The following is a 17,669-nucleotide window of genomic DNA, read 5'->3' as shown; positions in this document are numbered from 1 at the left end:
ATAGGTTAACGGGTCATGTGTCTCTTTCCCCTGCAAAGTTTGTTTTCATTACTTTGTGAGGACCCTTGGCTTTAGATATATTGCCGCATCATCTACACTGTCTTACCAGTCTGCATCTCACTAGCACAGGACAAAAAGAACTTGGAGGACTGGGACCATTGTTAGTGAGGTTAATCAATTTACCAGGAAGAATGGAGGTTGGACCATGGATCAATGGAAAAAGGTCATGTGGCCTGATGAGTCTAGACTGACCCTGTTCCAGAGTGATGGACACATCAGGGCAAGGAGTGGAAGAATACAGAACGATGCATCCATCATGCATCCTGAACCTCCGTCAATCGTGGATTTTTTTGTTTCCTGCTGACATGTGTGTACTGCAAGATAACAATGCCAGAATCCGTCAGGCTGTTCCTGTGAAGGAGACGTCCAGGGAGAATGAGACATCGTTTTCACACATGGACTAGCCACCTCCTGACCTTAACCCCTCAGAGAAGCTTAGTGATGTCCGGGAGAAGACTGAAGCACCCACAGTGCAAATTTAATATAACTCTACGACACTGCAGAACATTTACACTGATCTCCACCTCCACTCCACTATCCATGCCAGACTGCTACTGAAGGAACACACTCTCTTCTTCTCACATCTTCACCAGGCCGTGTCCTTCTGAAGGAGCAGGCATGTTATTGTTGGACTGGAATGAAGCCTCCTTACCTCTTTATATTTGGCTCATTTTAATCTGGTTGGTTCTTCAGCCTGAAAAAGGGGCTTTACTTCAGCCACGGTGGAGACTCCTGGCAGCAGGGAGTGTGATGACCATGCCTCCCTGCTCACTCCAGAACCACATCATCAATCATGGCCCAGACCACACAGATAAATAAATGGTGTGTGTGTGTGTGTGTGTGTGTGTGTGTTTAGGGGGGGTGCTCTGATGATCCCCTGCTGGGATCGTCGCCTGCCTGTTCCATGAGCGTCTCGCTCTGGTAAAGCCGCTCCAGGTGAACTGGACCCCCACCCTAATAACCAGGGGTCCACGCAGGACAGTAAGAGCCAGCAATCCACAGCAAGTCCTCCGGGGGGCTCTCGCACGTCTCACACATATGCGGTGTCGTATCACGTAGCCTCACGTGGTCCCGCCACCGGCGCCCCCTCCACAAATGCCAACTTGCTGACCAGGGGGAGCCCTGCCTGTGTGTGTGTGTGTATGTATATCTCTTGTCATTCGTTGGTTTCGCAAAAAAATATATATATTTTGACAAAATATCTTCATCGATGAACCTTCAATGACATGACAAAAAATGAGATGAGATTTAAATGCTGGTCAGGTGACAATAACCACAACCGAATCTATCATGTGAAATTGCTGCCGAATAAAAACAAGACTAAACGTGGTGCACAAAATAAAAACTAGACAAAAATGCCTCTTCATTTGTCACAAATGAGGCGAAACGTTATTTCCTCCCGTTCAATCGCGTTATTATTATTATTATTATCATGCAGTATTTCGGTGACACAGATGACGTCACTTCCGCAATCCCAGTTTGTGCATTATTTAGATTTCAGAACGCTTGTGGGTGTTATAGATATATGGTGTTTGGTGATCAAAAAGACAAAGCAACATTTGGCCAATTTCTTTACCGTGGAGTGGAAAAGACAACAGAAAAACACAGAGAGAAATGCGGCCACTGGAACAGATGCCGAGTATTCTTGAGTCTATAGTGTGTGTGTGTGTGTGTGTGTTATAGTTTTAGAACTCATGTATGTTTATTTGTGCTTGTGCATATGCATGTATCCGTATAGCCTTTCACTTATTACTTAATAAAAATAACACAGTGAATAACACTGAACAACTTAGGACGGGTTCAACAGTCCCAACCGGATGAGACGATGGCGGAGGCGGTGGGAGGGTAGGGGGTTCTCAGATCTTTCCTTGTTTGGTGAGATTTGGTTGAACTGATGAGCAGCTCATCATGTTGAAAAATGGACATGGAGCGGCTGCCAAAGAAGCAGAAAGCGGCCCCGAGCCACACGTGAAGAGAAAAGTGTGCTTTTGCGTGGGCTGCAGGGACATTGTGGGTATTTTTGTGTCTTTTTGTGTAACAGTTTCTGCCACTGTTTGGTAAGTTTGTGTATCTGCTTCTCTGTGAACTTGCAGAATTTGTATGTGTGAGAGTGTGGGTGCATATGCGAGCTGTGAACCATTGTGTGTGTGTGTGTGTGTGTGTGTGTGTGTGTGTGTGTGTGTGTGTGTGTTTACACAGCATCTCCCATGACATGAGACGCAGTATTTCTTTACATGGACGAGGTCTCGACATTAATCAGTCTGCTCCGCCCTCGCAGTGAGTTACGTCTCTATTATTCCACCAAACATCAACAACAGAACCCAGGAGTACATGAACCACACACACCCACCAATAATAATTACCAAAACGATGGGATCATAACATTTTAGCCCAATAACTGAAGGAAATAATGTCTGTATGCACATTCATCCATGTCAGACGCGGTAAAAGAGCAGGAGTGTACCGTTGTAAGTGAGCCGGACGCGGGGCAGGTTCTCCCTCGCGCCGCAGGCAGCAGGCAGCGGGACCAGCAGGACCAGCAGCAGCAGCAGCATCTCCAACGTCCTGGCCCAGGCCGGAGGGGAGGCTGGACTCCGGCGGGTGGCACGGCGGGGCATGGCTGTCCAGGGGGATGATGCGGGGCTCTCGTCTTCCCTCGGAGGCTTCATGGGGAGAGTGGGAGGCTGCAGGACGTCCTCCTCTTCAGCAATGTGTGTGTGTGTGTAAAAGAGAGGGGAGTAACACGTTGGTTTAGCAAGGGAGGAGCTCAGGGAGGAGTGTTTCTGTGTGTGTGTGTGTGTGTACAAGAGTGATATTAAACTAGCACCAGTCTGCAATGCATCATATTTATAAGATAGTCAACTTTCTAACACACCTCCAGGAGCACATAAATACATAAATATATGTTTGTGTGAGTGTGTGTGTGTGTGTGTTCTAAATGCTCAGCTGTTTTACCATGGTCCCCTTCAGGCATGTTGGCACATTTGTAGCAGCTGCTGCCTGCTATTCAGCCCGGATCTTTTGTTGGAACCCCCCCACCCCAAATATGTTTACCACAAACAAAGGGTCAGACAGACACGGCTATCTTCTATACATTCTTCAAGAAACACACACACACACAGTGTAATAATAGGCGAGCGAGCACAGGCGTGGACTGGGCGTGGCTTTGTCTGGGGGAGGGGCGGGGCGAGGGGATGAATATTTATTAAGGCCGCTTCATTAGGCCGCTGTGGAAAGTAGGTTTCCAGACACCGACCGGGTCAGCGGAGGTCAAAATGCCTCTGATGCTTCAGATGCCTGCTGGACATGGGCCTGGCCGTCAGGCGCAATCGTCCAATAGCAGCGCAGCCCTGACCAGCATCACATGCACACACACACACACACACACATCATTAACACAACGCGCGACCCACAGACCCGAGAGAGATTGACCAACCACGGCCTGTTTATCTAAACAAACAGCCGGCCCCGCCCACAGCGTGTTGCTCAGATAAAGTGATGGATCACGACGCGCCACAGGAACATCGATGGCAGCAGTGATGGGTACAGGAGATCCCGACCAATCAGAAGACAGCAGGACCTGAAATTAAACCGCACTGTCATTCCTTCACCCAGAGGTCCTGATGACCTGACTGATCTTCTACATGTTCTCCATCAGAGCCTTATGCTGGTACCCTAGTGGGTACGACACTCGCCTATGAACCAGAAGACCACAATATCCAGATTCAAACCCCACTACCATTGTGTCCTTAACCCTGTCCCCATCAATCCTGATTGTAGGTCGCTCTGGACAAGGGTATCTGGTAAATTCTGTAAATGTAATGGAGCAGAGTTCCAAAGATGTTTTAAAAAAGTAAAACATAGATCATTTCCAGTGAGATGGTGTGTCTACCTGGACCAGTTGGTCTACAATGAACATGGTTGGTTCTTGAAAAGATTGGACTTAAAGTCACGAAGGTCAATGAACAGTCTGGTGTCAAATTTGTGGTGGTCCCCTTGAAAAAAATTTGTTCTCCGGTTCTCAGCCCTTGATATAATAACCCAGTACCCTCAACGAAACAGGCCCCAGAACCATTAGAATTAATGACTGGAAATTATGTGAGTCGGGAAAGGACGTCAAGATAGACAGCGATGGGAAAAGAGGAGGAAGTTCCCTGAAGGGACCTCGGTAAAAGGAGCATGAAACCAACAAGGAGGAGATCTTCAAATAATTTCATTTTCAATGGAGTGTGTGTCAGGGTGAAAGAAGCTCAAAATGTATTGTATCTATAAAAGTGAAAAATGTTTGGGAACCACCGTAATAGACTTTCAGTTTGAGAAGACAAAGAGTTTAAAGTAAGTTTTTTCCCAAAAAGTTATATTACTAGTATTACTACCATTTTTAATATTATAATATTCTGAATTAATGATAAAAGGCCAAGAATGTTAAATCATCAGTATAGCTTGTTAGTGATTCGGATGGTTTGATTGGCCAGAAGTGGGAAAGGCAGCAGTACTGTGTAGAAGCGTTTCAGACGCAGGTTAATGGAGGGGACGGTCCCTGTGCTTTCTGTTTAATAATGTTATTTTGAGGTAGAATAGCCATGTAAGTGTATTCCCCCCCACACACACACACACACACACACACACACTAATGGTAATGTATATGTCGACTCGTATTCATTTTTCAGTAAGAAAACAAACAGTCGGAGCTGCTGAGACCACTTCAAGTTCAGGGTCACTCACTGTAAACCCCCCGAAATACAACTCAAGTGTTTTCTCAGCCCGGACAACAAAAATAATTCTCTTTCTCCTGGGTCACCTTCATTTGTACCTAGCGACCTCTGACCTTCGGTCTGCGCGAGGGGGGGGGTCCACACATGAAAGTGTCTGCCGCTGCGGTCGGATTTATTTATTATTCCACGATGATTTCGGAGGGAGAAGGGATCTCCTCTGGGTTCTGTGGTGAACTGAATGTTCCTTAATCAACTCTCATTCGCACTCGGTTCTGAAGTGTGCAGAAACTCTGAGGAGCCTCTAGATTCTAGACACGGCAATAAAGCTGATTTTTTAATTTCTAATTCAATTAATGCTGCGGGACATTCTTTTCAACCGGTTTAATCGTCTGGAAGCTCCAGAAGGCAGTTTTGATCCATCCGCCCACGTTCTCAATTCAATTAACCAGGTCAGGGTTGCAGGGAAGTTGGACTTTATCCCAGACATCTTCAGCAACAGCGTCAACTTTGTTCATGCGATTCGATTTAAATGCTATAAATAACAAGGTCTCGGGACCTGGCTAGAACCTGACAGGACAATTCACCGTTTTAAAACAACTGAGGCACGAGGAGACAGGACTGGGCTCCCCGTGCAGCTGTGATGCCAGGGTTCTGCGGCGGGACGTTGGAACGAGGGCTGGAATAGCCGGGACGCCTTCGCGTACGGAGCCCGGTGATGGACTTAATTAATGAGCGGGCAGGAGAACAAGCGCCGGCAGACAGGCAGAGCTTATTACGCTGAAATATAATATTCCATGCATCTGTGGAGGCGGCGGGGGTGTCCCCGTGAACCAGGAGGAATTCGTCCGGGCCGATTAGAGAGAGCGTCGTTAACGGTTAACAGAGTGCCGGCAAGCCGCAGGTTTCCTCCTTAAAGCCTGCCAGTGAGTGATGAGTCTGTAAAAACAGCGGGATGCCGGTTGGGATCTTGATCCGTTTTTGTTGGGAAATCCGCCGGCTATTAATAATAAAAAAAGCGATCCGTGGTGTAAATTCAGCCCGGACCCTGGACGGACAGCCTGGGGTCAGATCGGTTCAGCTCACCGACAAATTCGGACCGTGTGATGATGGTCCTGATGTGGAAATTTGATTTTGACGTGAACTATGTTCTTTGTTCTTCTAACTTTGTAAAATGTGTTTGAAACTGGTTTCTTTCACCATTTAAAATGATCTGTGTTCTGCCTGGGGATCGAAGAACATTTTTTCCACCTGGCCTTGCGTTTTTTTGCAATTTTCCGGTGGCACAGACAGTGGTGGCCTGGCGGGTGAGGAGGAGGACTCATAATCGGAAGGTTGCCGGTTCGAATCTTGAACGCCCAGGTGCCACTGAGGTCCCCTTGATCAAGGTGCCGTCCCCACACACTGCTCCCCGGGCGCCTGTCATGGCTGCCCACTGCTCGCCAAGGTTGATGGGTTAAATGCAGAGGACACGTTACATCGTGTCACCGGGTGCTCTCAATCACTTCACTTTCACAATCTTAAAAGTTTCGTGCCGACTGGTTCATTTCATGGACTTGGACATAAGAGTGCGTCCATCAACGTCAGAGTGTAGAATAGGGCCGTCTCTGTGGTTTGCATTTGGCGGCAATTCTTTGTGACCTGCTTTCTGCCCTCCAGATATCTGGGAATGAAAGAAATAAACGTCCAGCTTCCCTTATCGGACTGTTTCGGGAAAGCTGAGCACGATTAAGGATGGAAATCAGCTCCAAGCAATGATCTTGACTCCACCTGCATTCACCGTTGGTGCCAATTTGCCTTCCTTGCAAAGTGCGGCCATGGTTCACGTCTCGAGGCGAAAACAGAGAGGAAACCCGATCCGTCAAAGACAAAGCGGAAAGGAAATGTGGAGTTAGCGCAGGCAACACTTTCAGCCTCTCACCTGGGACGCGGCCAGGTGGGGATCCGATGGCAGGCGGGAGGAGGGGAATTCCTCCGTCCAGCCAAGAGCCATTACCCTCCGGGACTTCTCACATTCTGATGGACACAGCCGCAGGTAACCCTAGACACCCCTGACGAAACGGAGCGTGATAAAACCACGCCTCATGCTCCTCCTAATCCTCCCCGAGGGTGGCAGCGGATCGGGTTCGAGGAGAGGAGGCGTTTCGGTGCCTCCCTCTTGATTAGGCGTGTAGAGCTGCTTGGGCGCGATGACAGGAAGTCAACCGGAGAGAGAGACGGCGGAGCGCTGGTGTCTCTCAACGTCCCATGAGGGAGTTCACCTCCAAATTCAACGGCGCGTCCACGGGAATCAGGATCAGACCTTGAAAGCGCCTCTCAGCCAATCACAAAGTGGCAGTCGACAAGGATCCTCAAGCGCTTTCAGCCAACACTGAACATGCCCTCACCTTGGAAACCCGAAACCTAAAGAACCCTCACTCATAAAGAAGCGGCCGGGCATTAAGTAACAGAGAGGGACGAAGGCTCCCTGGTTCACAGCCGATCAATGGCAGCTTCGTGCAACGTCTCCAGGCCACCTTGGACTTTTTACCATCACGATATGTTGAGAAATGACATTGGAAGTACATCCAAAGCTGGACAAGAATCCACACGTTTCCACAGCTTGTTAGTAAGAGGAATTCCCAGCATTCCCGGGCCCATCCAGTACATTTAAGTGTCTCCACGTGACACATGTGTGTGTGTGTGTGTATTCCCTGTAGTAGTTCGACTGTCTTGTTATGGTACCTTTTTCTTCATCTACCATCCACCAAATCTTCTCAGACATCACATCTTCCACCAAGCGTCAGCTTGTCCGTATTTTATATAGAGATTCAGGTGCAGAATTTAGAAAAAAACGTGTATTTCAGGCAAAATTAAGTGTGGTAACTGGGCCACCAAATGGTTCTCTGTGAAAGAACGAGCTCCTTGTTTTGGTTCAGTATTAAAATGATGTGGCTGGAAAAGTCGGGCGGAGCCGGCAGACAGAGCCCGTCTGGCCGCCGAGTCTCAGACACACGAAAGGCCGGTGGCACCTCGGTGTTAGGGTCCCTTTTACTGGGCGCTCGGTAAACAGACGCCGGTCCAGCTCCGGCTCTTTATTTATCCCCACCGTCCCAGGGCCCCGGGGTCTTTTGTTAAATCTGCGGCCGCTGACGCGAGAATTAAACAACGTCCTGTGGCATTTATACAGCGCGGGGCGGCCGCCACCCTGCAGAATTCCGCCTGGGACGTGGTTTGCATGCAGGAGACACGATTTCTCCAGCAGAATCCTCTATAATTTTCGAAATTATAAGTCAGTTGACGTGTACATCAGATTTAATTTGGTAGCAAAAGTCTCTGTAATGACTGTAATTAGCGTAATGAGACGGCTTTTCATATTCCGGTGAGAAGATGAACACCACCTGCCATGTCGTTCATCTCCCACCTCCTCTCCCTCCCTGGCACTGAGGCGGGTCGGTTTGAAATCCATGTCACTGGGACATTATTCTGAAGACGTGCAATAAGCTTTAAGTGTGAGTGTGAGAGAGTGTGTGTGTGTGTGTGTGTGTGTGTGTGTGTGTGTGTAGGGCGCAGAGAGAGACTTGAAGGGCCCTATTATGCAGAGGTTAGAGTCTGACCAAGTTCAGCGCCAGGGGAAAACCCCGACGTGAAGGTGTGATGGGGAGGAACCGGGGGTCCCCACTCGTCCCAGATGAGCCCGCATTCCAGTCAACACGACTCCCAGTCGATCCAGTTTAAAACCAGCAAAGTACTGGACTTTCAACCAGAACCGAGCTCATGACCACACAACACAACACACAACACATCAGATCTTAAATCACAGTTTAAATCACAAAAATCACAGTTTAAATCACAATTGACATATAACTTGAGTAAAAGAGCCCTCATGTCCAGCCAACAGGACTCCCGATCGCCCCAGTTTCAAACCAGCAAAGTACTGGACTTTCAACCAGAACCGAGCTCCTGACCACACAACACAACACAGTTTAAATCAGATCTAAGTTTAAATCACAATCAGCATATAACTTCAGTAAATAGAACAGAATAATAATTCTGCGTGTCCTGAGAGCCACTACTGAATAAATCTCGCGATAATTACTGCCAGCGCAGCGGCACCAACATTATCATTATGGTTATTAATATTAATAACAATGAGCGACTCACCTGCAGCTCGCGCCGCTCCGGATGGTGAGAAGATGGTGAGAAGATGGTGAGAAGATGGTGAGATGTGAAGTATAAAGTCCGGCCGCTGAGGAGCGTCTGCTTCGTGGTGCGTGTGAGCTGGGCGTACTGGTGTGTGTGTGTGTGTGTGTGTGTGTGTGTGTGTGTGTGCAGCGCTGCGCTGCGCAGCCCGCAGGCGAGACGCGCGGAGACGCGCGACCATAAAGGGAATAAAAAAAAGTCGAAAACGCTGAAGATGCAGACAAATGTCTTTAAATTGATCAGATGCCACCGAGGTGTATATGTTTAGTCAAAAGTGTCTCTTTTGTCCGTTTCTCCGCTCTTGTGACGTGATGTCGTGTCATTTGAATTGTCCTTTTCCTTTCAAAAGTGTATATAGGGTGTCCATATGTCACACAATCAGTTTCATGTCAGCCCTAAACTCAAGGAAGGCATAAGAACCTTGGAACGTCAGAGATCCGCGGTCATGAATTCATAAAAATGTCTCTCTATGCTCCACAGTGGTGGACTGGGCATGAAAATTAATTCCCCGGTTCCATGGCCGAGAGGATGTCTCCCACATAGCAATGTTCTTGGCCGGAGGAGACACCTCTTCACGTCTATTTAGCCCTTCTTGCCAGTGAGGGGACACTAAATGTAGGGTGGCGTTGGGGTGTTGGACATTTACATTAAACAATTAAGGCATTTGGCAGATGCCCTTATCCAGAGCGACTTACAGTCAGTAGTTACAGGGACAGTCCCCTCCTGGAGACACTCAGGGTTAAGTGTCTTGCTCAGGGACACGATGGTAGTAAGTGGGGTTTGAACCTGGGTCTTCTGATTTATAGGAAAGTGTGTTACCCGCTAGGATACTTTCACCATATTGCGTTATTCCATCTGAGTTAAAATGCATTCTTCCTCTGGTTTGGGTCACCTAACTGCAGTGAAGGGATGAAAATGGGACGGTTCACGAGATCTTCTTCTTCGCCGTCTTCCTTTGTTGCTAGAAACAAGGAAATGTTTTTCCCGTCACTTGTTAAAAATGTAGTTCCCAGCGTCTTGTTTCCATGTTTTTAGACTTTCATTCTCCTAGAACTGTTTCTCTGATTTGCAGACAGTTGAACATTGAGATCTTGATGCTACAGTAACTCACTGTCACCCCCAGTGGTGAACAGTAGTATTACAAGACAGGACAGGCTGCTGCTAGCTGATTAAACCACGTTGCTCATTCCAGATAATGCCTTTACTTTACTTTACTTTACTTTACTTTACTTTACTTTACTTTATTTACTTGGCAGACGCTTTTATCCAAAGCGACTTACAAGAGGAAGACACCAGGAATTCTCATTCAGTTTCTATAGATTGTGAGTTAAAAACTAAGAGCCTCGACTTGTCAGGAATAGAACATGCTGGGAATTTGTAAGTGCTGGACCTTTTTTTTTTTGCAGTGTGTGTGTGTGTGTGTGTGTGTGTGTGTTAGTGTTGGACTCGTCTGAATTACTTTTTGAACAAGTGGGTTTTCAACTGCTTCTTAAAGGTGGTGGTAGTCCCGGCTAGTCGAATGGAGCAGGACAAGTTGTTCCACCAGCCAGGGACAACAAAGGAGAACAGAGTCAATTGGGATCGGAGACCCCGTGAAGAGGAATCCAAGCAATCCGGTCATCCAGCCATGCCAATGTCATCCATTCCCGGCCCTTTCTTCACTCAGCCCATGCAGTCAAACGACCGCCACGTCCAGGAATCCCCTGTAAGCTCCACTGTCCCCTGGAAAGGAGCAGCTTCGAATTCCGTCTATAGCCGGGGCGGCATAGCCCTGGGAAAGAGGGTGTTTTTCCATTTAATCTCAGTGTTGTAACATCCTGTAACGTAAGCCGCGGTGAACCATGTTCCGCACACACTCGCGCTGATCAAGACCCGCTGTCCAGGCAGAACAATAGTAGGACATCACTCCCTGAACCCTGATTCTGAGCCAAGCACCAGTTGGGCTTTAGAAGAGAAATGCTTCGTAGTGGCTCGTGAAGACTGTGTGTGCGTCTGCGAGTGTCTGATATCAGCCACTACAAGGCCAGTGCTGCCGGGTGGTGCCGCGGTCAGGCCGAGGTCGTGGTGGACGCTGCCGCCCGTCTCTGGGTGTGAGCAGGGGTCATATTCCATTAGGGATGCCAGAGGTTCTCCAGAGGTTCCCATACCCTTTCCCATCATAATAAGAGAAGTTTTCATGAAATCCTCCTCTCACTGGAGATGGCACATTATTATATATGGATGGTGCTACTGACACCACATGCGAATGTGGCTCTATTGTCCCCTGATGAACATTCCAGAAGTGAATTTGGTCAACTTGCCTGCCCCAGCCACTCACAGCGTCCCGTGGGGCCACGTAAACCGTACAGGAATCTGCTAATAATTTGAGCATTAATCAGAGCTGGAGATCAGCTGGACCAGGAGAACACTTACACTCCACGTCCCCACATAGAACAACATATTACTGCTAAGCAGGACAGACTGATTAGGCAATCAGGCTATTAGTGGAGCATAGAAGCCAGCTGTTTCTCAGAACACACACACACACACACACACACACACACACACACACACACACACACTGGGGGGCTCAGACCTTATCAATAATTACGATAAAAATCGATGATTAGATCTTGGCCAGTTATAAGGCTTGTCGGTAATGGGATTTAAATGGCATTTCTGTTGGGTATGATTGCAGAAAAGCCGACACACACACGCCACCCACAAAACAAAGGGCGGTAGTAGCCTAGCGGGTAACACACTCGCCTATGAGCCAGAAGACCCGGGTTCAAACCCCACTTACTACCATCGTGTCCCTGAGTAGGACACTTAACCCTAAGTTGCTCCAGGGGGGACTGTCCCCGTAACCACTGACTATAAGTTGCTCTGGATAAGGGCGTCTGGTAAATGCTGCAAATGTAAAACACTGAACAGTAGAAGTTGGATAAATGTGGTAATCAATAAAAAACAATAATCACCAAACAATGAGTAAAAATAACCATCAGTTATACTGAAAATCACTGCATTTTGTGCAATTCTCTGTAGTTTTTTATGTTACAAAAATATGAATAAGGTGACTGCCATAACATACGCTTTTAATCTATGCAACCATTCTGTTCTGAAATACTGATAGATTGCTCCAGGCCGAGTTCCCAGGTTTCATATTTTTTCTCGTTGTAAACCTGATTACATGATTGCCTTTATGAATCCGATTTGTGCTGCATTATTATTCATAATTAAACTGTTTGAGCAAACATTTTTGTTTAAAACGGTGGTTTAGTTTAGAACATGAATAACTTTTTGGATGCTCTCAGCTAGTTTCGAATATCTGGTCCAGCTGTGGGAACGTTCAAGGGAACCGACTGCTTCACAGGTTGGGTGTGTGTGTGTGTGTGTGTGTGTGTGTGTGTGTGTGTCTGTGATAGTGAAGACAGTTTATCCTGTGTGAATATATGAGACATCCTGGTTTTTAATCACATGCTCCGCATTGCGGCTTCTTTCAGGACGCGAGGGGGACATGGAGAAAAGCTTAGCGTGAAAGAAGGACTCAACACCAGACCAGTCCATTTAGGGAGGCAAGAAGAATGATGTCCTCTAATAGGACTACTGTTCAGAGCGAGAGAGAGAGAACTCAGTAGTGCCTCCAACGCTTTAATGGCCTTTTTTGTCCTTGTTGAGGAAAAGCAGGTTCACAGTTGGGCCAAAACTCCGGTATCTTAATTGTAAGATGGGACATTCTGCAGGACCACGATCCTTCTGCAGCTTTTGTCATGTGGAGAGGCAAACACCTCTCTGTTCTCCATGTCTTTGTCAAACGGCATTACAGCATTTATCAGCCTTCCCCCGACCAAAAGGTGCGAAGCGTCAGCCATTTGCTTCGGGACCGCCTGCTCTCCTTGTCTGCTCCAGAAGGGACATAAACAACAAACTCTGATTGGTCTGTGAACTGGGGGGAATCTTCCCATCAGTCTCTGAGTCTTTTTCTCTCTATCGATTTTTCTCCTGGATCAGGTGATGTCTCTGAAGCTTGGTTCAGGCTTTTCTGTATTTTCTCTACACTGTAACAAATTGCTGTATTTTTTACAGCAAAATTGTACAGAAACTTACTGTTTAGCCATTTTACAATTTATTGCTGTAATTTGCAATGCATTGTGGGTTATACAGGGTTTTACAAGTGTTAACTGTATATTTCACTGTTAGCTGTAATTAATTTACAGGTAGGAGGTGCTTTCACTGTATTTTAAATATTTTTACAAGAATTTACTGTTCTGTTGCATTATGGGATTGCGCGGGCTGATATGGTTTGAAACATTATATTAGTTTTATCAGGATATGCCCTCTAAACGTTATGTTTAACTTTTTTGTAAAAGGATGTGTATTAACTTTATTTATCTGTTGCTTCAGGCAAGGAGGAGAAATGCGGTGCGCGCCATTTCAGAAAGCAGCCTAAAGTAAAAGTTAAATCATTATCGTCATGTTAATGTTGATATATGCTGCAGTTTGTTAGCTTTATTTGCCTTTGCTTTCTAGAGAGTATTAGTAGTTTGGCAGGCACAGCATTGCTATCGAAGTGCGTATGAGACAAAACTAACGTTACTGTCACGGGTGGGCTGGACATGACGATAAAGCAGGACACATTCGCACGATTTCACACGACAGGGGTTTAATACAAACTACACGAGACAAGGGAACATGAACACGCACAATGACCCGACGGCGAACAGACACGAACAGGATAGTTTTATACAATCATATAAATAGACAGCAGGTGAACAGATCAGGGAACATTACACAGGACAAACATGAAACTCCGGTCCGGACTACGGATCCGGAGTCAACCCCTGCAGGTCGGATCATGACAGTTAGATGAAGTGCTCAGCTGTCTTTGCTGTTGAAAAACGTAAATATTAACATCTCTGAAACCCTAAGTATATTTTGTAAAGGAATGTATCGTTAACTTTTTTTTAATAATTTTTTTTGGCAGGCAAGCCGAAACAGCACGGAGTCAAAACCAAACGTAATGTAAACAATTTTGCTTCAAACGATAAGCACTTCAAGGAAAAACCTGCAGCACTCATTCTTCAGACAGATGTAAGTCATGCTCTGTGCTTTTTTTATTATAAAATTTTGTTATGGGGTTATAGTTTGTATGTAATTACTTTTTTTATCAATTGTTTCTTAGGTGTCAGCAACAGTGGCCAACGTGGAAAAGAGTTTTACACTTCCAGACTCTCCGAGACTGATTGTCTTAGGCAATGTACAATGAACCAAAATCTGTAAATTATTTAATAAATTTGGTCTGTTGTATTTTCAGTTGCCTGTATTTATTCATTTAGGTGAAATTCTCACTGCAACTCAGTAGATGCTGAGTATTGAGGGCCAAGTGGTCATGAATCCACACCCCAACTTTGTGGCAAGATTTGCTGCTTTGTTTGCATCATACTACATCTTCAATCTGGTGTACCAACATGAGGCATCCTGCACACTTGAGTTTATCCAGAGGTAAAAAAAATTACTTTACTATGCATGTGCGTAATTATATTACTTAAATATTAAAGTTAGAGGTTTCGTTCACCCAAAAATAAAAATTTCAGTCATTAATCGCTCTCCCTCGTGTCATTCAAAAGCCATAAGACCTTTGTTAATCTTTGGGACACAAATAAATCTTTTTTAAAGAAGTCCAAGATGATTTTCCCCTTCCATAGACATCAATAAGTGGGATATATGAGAACTTTTTTTTTCTTGTCATTTAGACGGATTCATTGCTTAAGTCAGATTCGTTTTGGTACCAAAATGTCATTTTGTTGTTTGAGCTTAAAGGGATTACCATCATTTACTCACCTTCAGTTGTTCCAAAATTCTGAGTTTCTTTCTTGTTTTAAGATATTTTAAAATGTTGGTAACCAGACAGTTGACAGTAGCCATTGACTTCCATATTTTTGCCCTATTATCGAAGTCAATGGCTACGTTACTTGTCTGGTTATAAACTTCATTAAAATATAATCTTTTGTATTCAACACAAGAAAGAAACAACTTAAGGCAGAGTAAATAATGACCCTTTTTATTTTTCTTTAACTATTGCTTTTTGCTTTAATCTTGAGTTGTTTGTAGTTGTTTTGTAACAGCTGATTTTTTTCTGTAGTTGAAAAGTTATGTTACCAGTGACAGTGCTGAAGTGTTGTCAGGTGTCAGTTTTAATAAACAGTTTTTTTACAACAGCTTTGAATTTGAGTAAATCCACATGCCCGTGCGTAATACCGGAGCGACGCATCAGCAGGCCACTCGCCTCCAGCGGGCCATTTCGTTGGGAGGTCGCGAGTGACTGACCTGCGCAAATACACCGCAATCAGTTTATTTATTTACCCCAGCAGTCCGGCACAAGCGTCACGTCAAACGTTTGTTTGTTTGTTTGTTTGTTTGGCGCACACGCTCCCCTCTAGAACCGTAAAATAAATAGAAAAATAACAGATGAATGAGATAAACTGTCCAGCGTGGCCAACACACACACACACACACCTCCGGCTCGCCATAATAATTTGTTTTGTTGATTAAACCCTCATGTCCGCTGGCCGGTACCAATTCCGTCTGCACATGCCGGGTGTGTCCCAATTCCCAGGACCAGTCTAGGAAGTTAAGTGCCGTTAACTGGAATGTTCTACACGTTTCTTTTGTTTGCCATGGCCACCATGCAAAGAAACTTTCTAAATCTAACATCTGCATATCGGGAGACACACCCTCCTGCCTGGGGAGTGATCACGTGACATGGTCGACCTGCATGGACCTGGATAGTCCACATGCTGGGACTCGAACACACTACCTGGATGCTAGTTCGTTACACACAAGGTTTCTGGATGTACACTACTCACAATGAGTTAGGGATATTGTGAGAGACTTAGTGGACTTCATACATATGGTGTTTGTTTCACTCCGGACATTTTTGGGACAGGTAGGTGTCACGTCACGGTCTTTAACGTTATGTTCCGTGTTCACCACTGTCAACGTCTCGGATGTCTCCCCTGTCCTGTGATTCACCATTAAACCCCAGTTTCGTGATGTCAGGTGATAGAGTCCTTCATTCCTCGTCACTCTTCGTCCTCCTCTTCATGCACCCGCCTCGTCATGCCCGCATGGACGTGACAGAAGGCAGTTGTATTGGGGTGTTTTCCATGTAATGGTCTCATTGTGTACATTGTGTATTGAGTATTTCAGTTAGTTAGTGTAGTGATTGTCACATGTGATACACAGCAGCACAGCACACGGTGCACACAGTGAAATTTGTCCTCTGCATTTAACCCATCACCCTGAGTGAGCAGTGGGCAGCCATGACAGGGTGGTAGTAGCCTAGTGGGTAACACACTCGCCTATGAACCAGAAGACCCGGGTTCAAATCCCACTTACTACCATTGTGTCCCTGAGCAAGACACTTAACCCTAAGTTGCTCCAGGGAGACTGACCCTGTAAATACTGATTGTAAGTCGCTCTGGATAAGGGCGTCTGATAAATGCTGTAAATGTAAATGTAAATGTAAAATGATAGGCGCCCGGGGAGCAGTGTGGGGGGACGGTGCTTTGCTCAGTGGCACCTCAGTGGCACCTTGGCGGCTCAGGATTCGAACCGGCAACCTTCTGATTACGGAGCTGCTTCCTTAACCGCTAGGTCACCACTGCCCCAGTTGTAATTGTAATCCAGTGCGGACCGGAGGAGGACGGGTTCCCTCCCGGGTTCCTCTCAAGGTCTTCCTGTTAGAGGAAGTTCTTCTCTTGACCCTGTTCCCTCTGGCTTGCTCACCTGAGGCTTTGAGCACTGTTCTACTTGTCAGGTGCTTTGAGACAATGTACATTGTAAAAAGCATCATATAAATATTGATTGATTGATTGACCAGTCATATTTGTAACAAATGTGGAAATTCTATGAAGGTCTCTACGGTTCCCAGTGTTTCCCCCACTCCTAGCAGGAAAGGTTGCGGGTTCAAACCCCAAACCGCCAAGGTGACACTGAGGTCCCCTTGATCACAGAACCGTCCCCACACACTACTCCCAGGGTTCCTTTTGAGGATGTACTTTGTGAGATATTGTACATTTGGATGCAGAAACTGTGCGAGTTCAGGCTAAGAAAACATTGCAGCGACTGGGCGGGTCCAGGTGGAAATTCCGATTTATCCCGCATGGGAAGTGTGTTACTCATGTCCCGCCACCGTTGAAAGTCCCAGACTAGACTGTAGAAGAGTGTAAATCAGACGTCCTGTGCTGAATGGCCGGAATGAGTGAAAATCACAGGCCGCCCTGCTAATGTCAACCGTTCGATTTTCCCGAGGATTCGATCCTCCGGAGCGCAGCAGCAGGCCGGCGTTGCGTCAGCCGCACAGATGGAACAATCTGCCGGTTCCGGGCCGAGGCGGAGGGAGGGATCTCTCGTCAGAGGAATGAAATGAAGATCTATTATCCTGGCCCGGGCCTGCAGGGGATGTTTTAGGAAGCGTTTCAGAGAACTCTGTTTAAAGTGTAATTCCAGCCAGATGGCCGTCGTGCTGTTGCTTGCTCGTCTGTCGTGCAGGAGGGCGTGGCGGTTGACCCTATGACTGGGCGGGACCCAAACCGCCTCGGAGTGCCACACTTCAGCCAACAGCTCACGGCTGTACTGTCAATAGGTTGGAGAAGGGGACTCACAAGCCCCGCCCTCTTCCCAGGTCAGGCTATACGGCACGGAGCAGGAATTTTTATAACGTGCCAACGAGAT

At 46.4% G+C, this 17,669-nt stretch overlaps 1 protein-coding gene across 2 annotated transcripts in view; it reads right to left on the bottom strand.

Moving 5' to 3' along the window:
* sema3d (sema domain, immunoglobulin domain (Ig), short basic domain, secreted, (semaphorin) 3D) overlaps nucleotides 1–9,047 on the bottom strand; it is a 29,775-nt gene extending 20,728 nt beyond the window's left edge. Inside the window, exons 1-2 of one of the 2 annotated variants that reach the window (XM_028957902.1) lie at nucleotides 8,916–9,047; nucleotides 2,525–2,761 (exon numbers count right to left, since the gene is read on the bottom strand). In XM_028957902.1, the coding sequence (XP_028813735.1) occupies nucleotides 2,525–2,729 (205 nt within the window). In that variant the 5' untranslated portion in view covers nucleotides 2,730–2,761; nucleotides 8,916–9,047. Of the gene's footprint in view, nucleotides 1–2,524; nucleotides 2,762–6,693; nucleotides 6,816–8,915 lie in introns of those variants that run through there. The other variant, XM_028957903.1, reaches the window with a different exon arrangement.
* Nucleotides 9,048–17,669: the final 8,622 nt, after the last annotated feature.

The sequence above is a fragment of the Denticeps clupeoides genome, chromosome 17 (genome assembly GCF_900700375.1).
Source record: "Denticeps clupeoides chromosome 17, fDenClu1.1, whole genome shotgun sequence".
Taxonomy (NCBI): domain Eukaryota; kingdom Metazoa; phylum Chordata; class Actinopteri; order Clupeiformes; family Denticipitidae; genus Denticeps; species Denticeps clupeoides.
The sequence above is the reverse complement of the archived record's forward strand: the minus strand, read 5'-3'. Positions and strand labels throughout refer to the sequence as shown.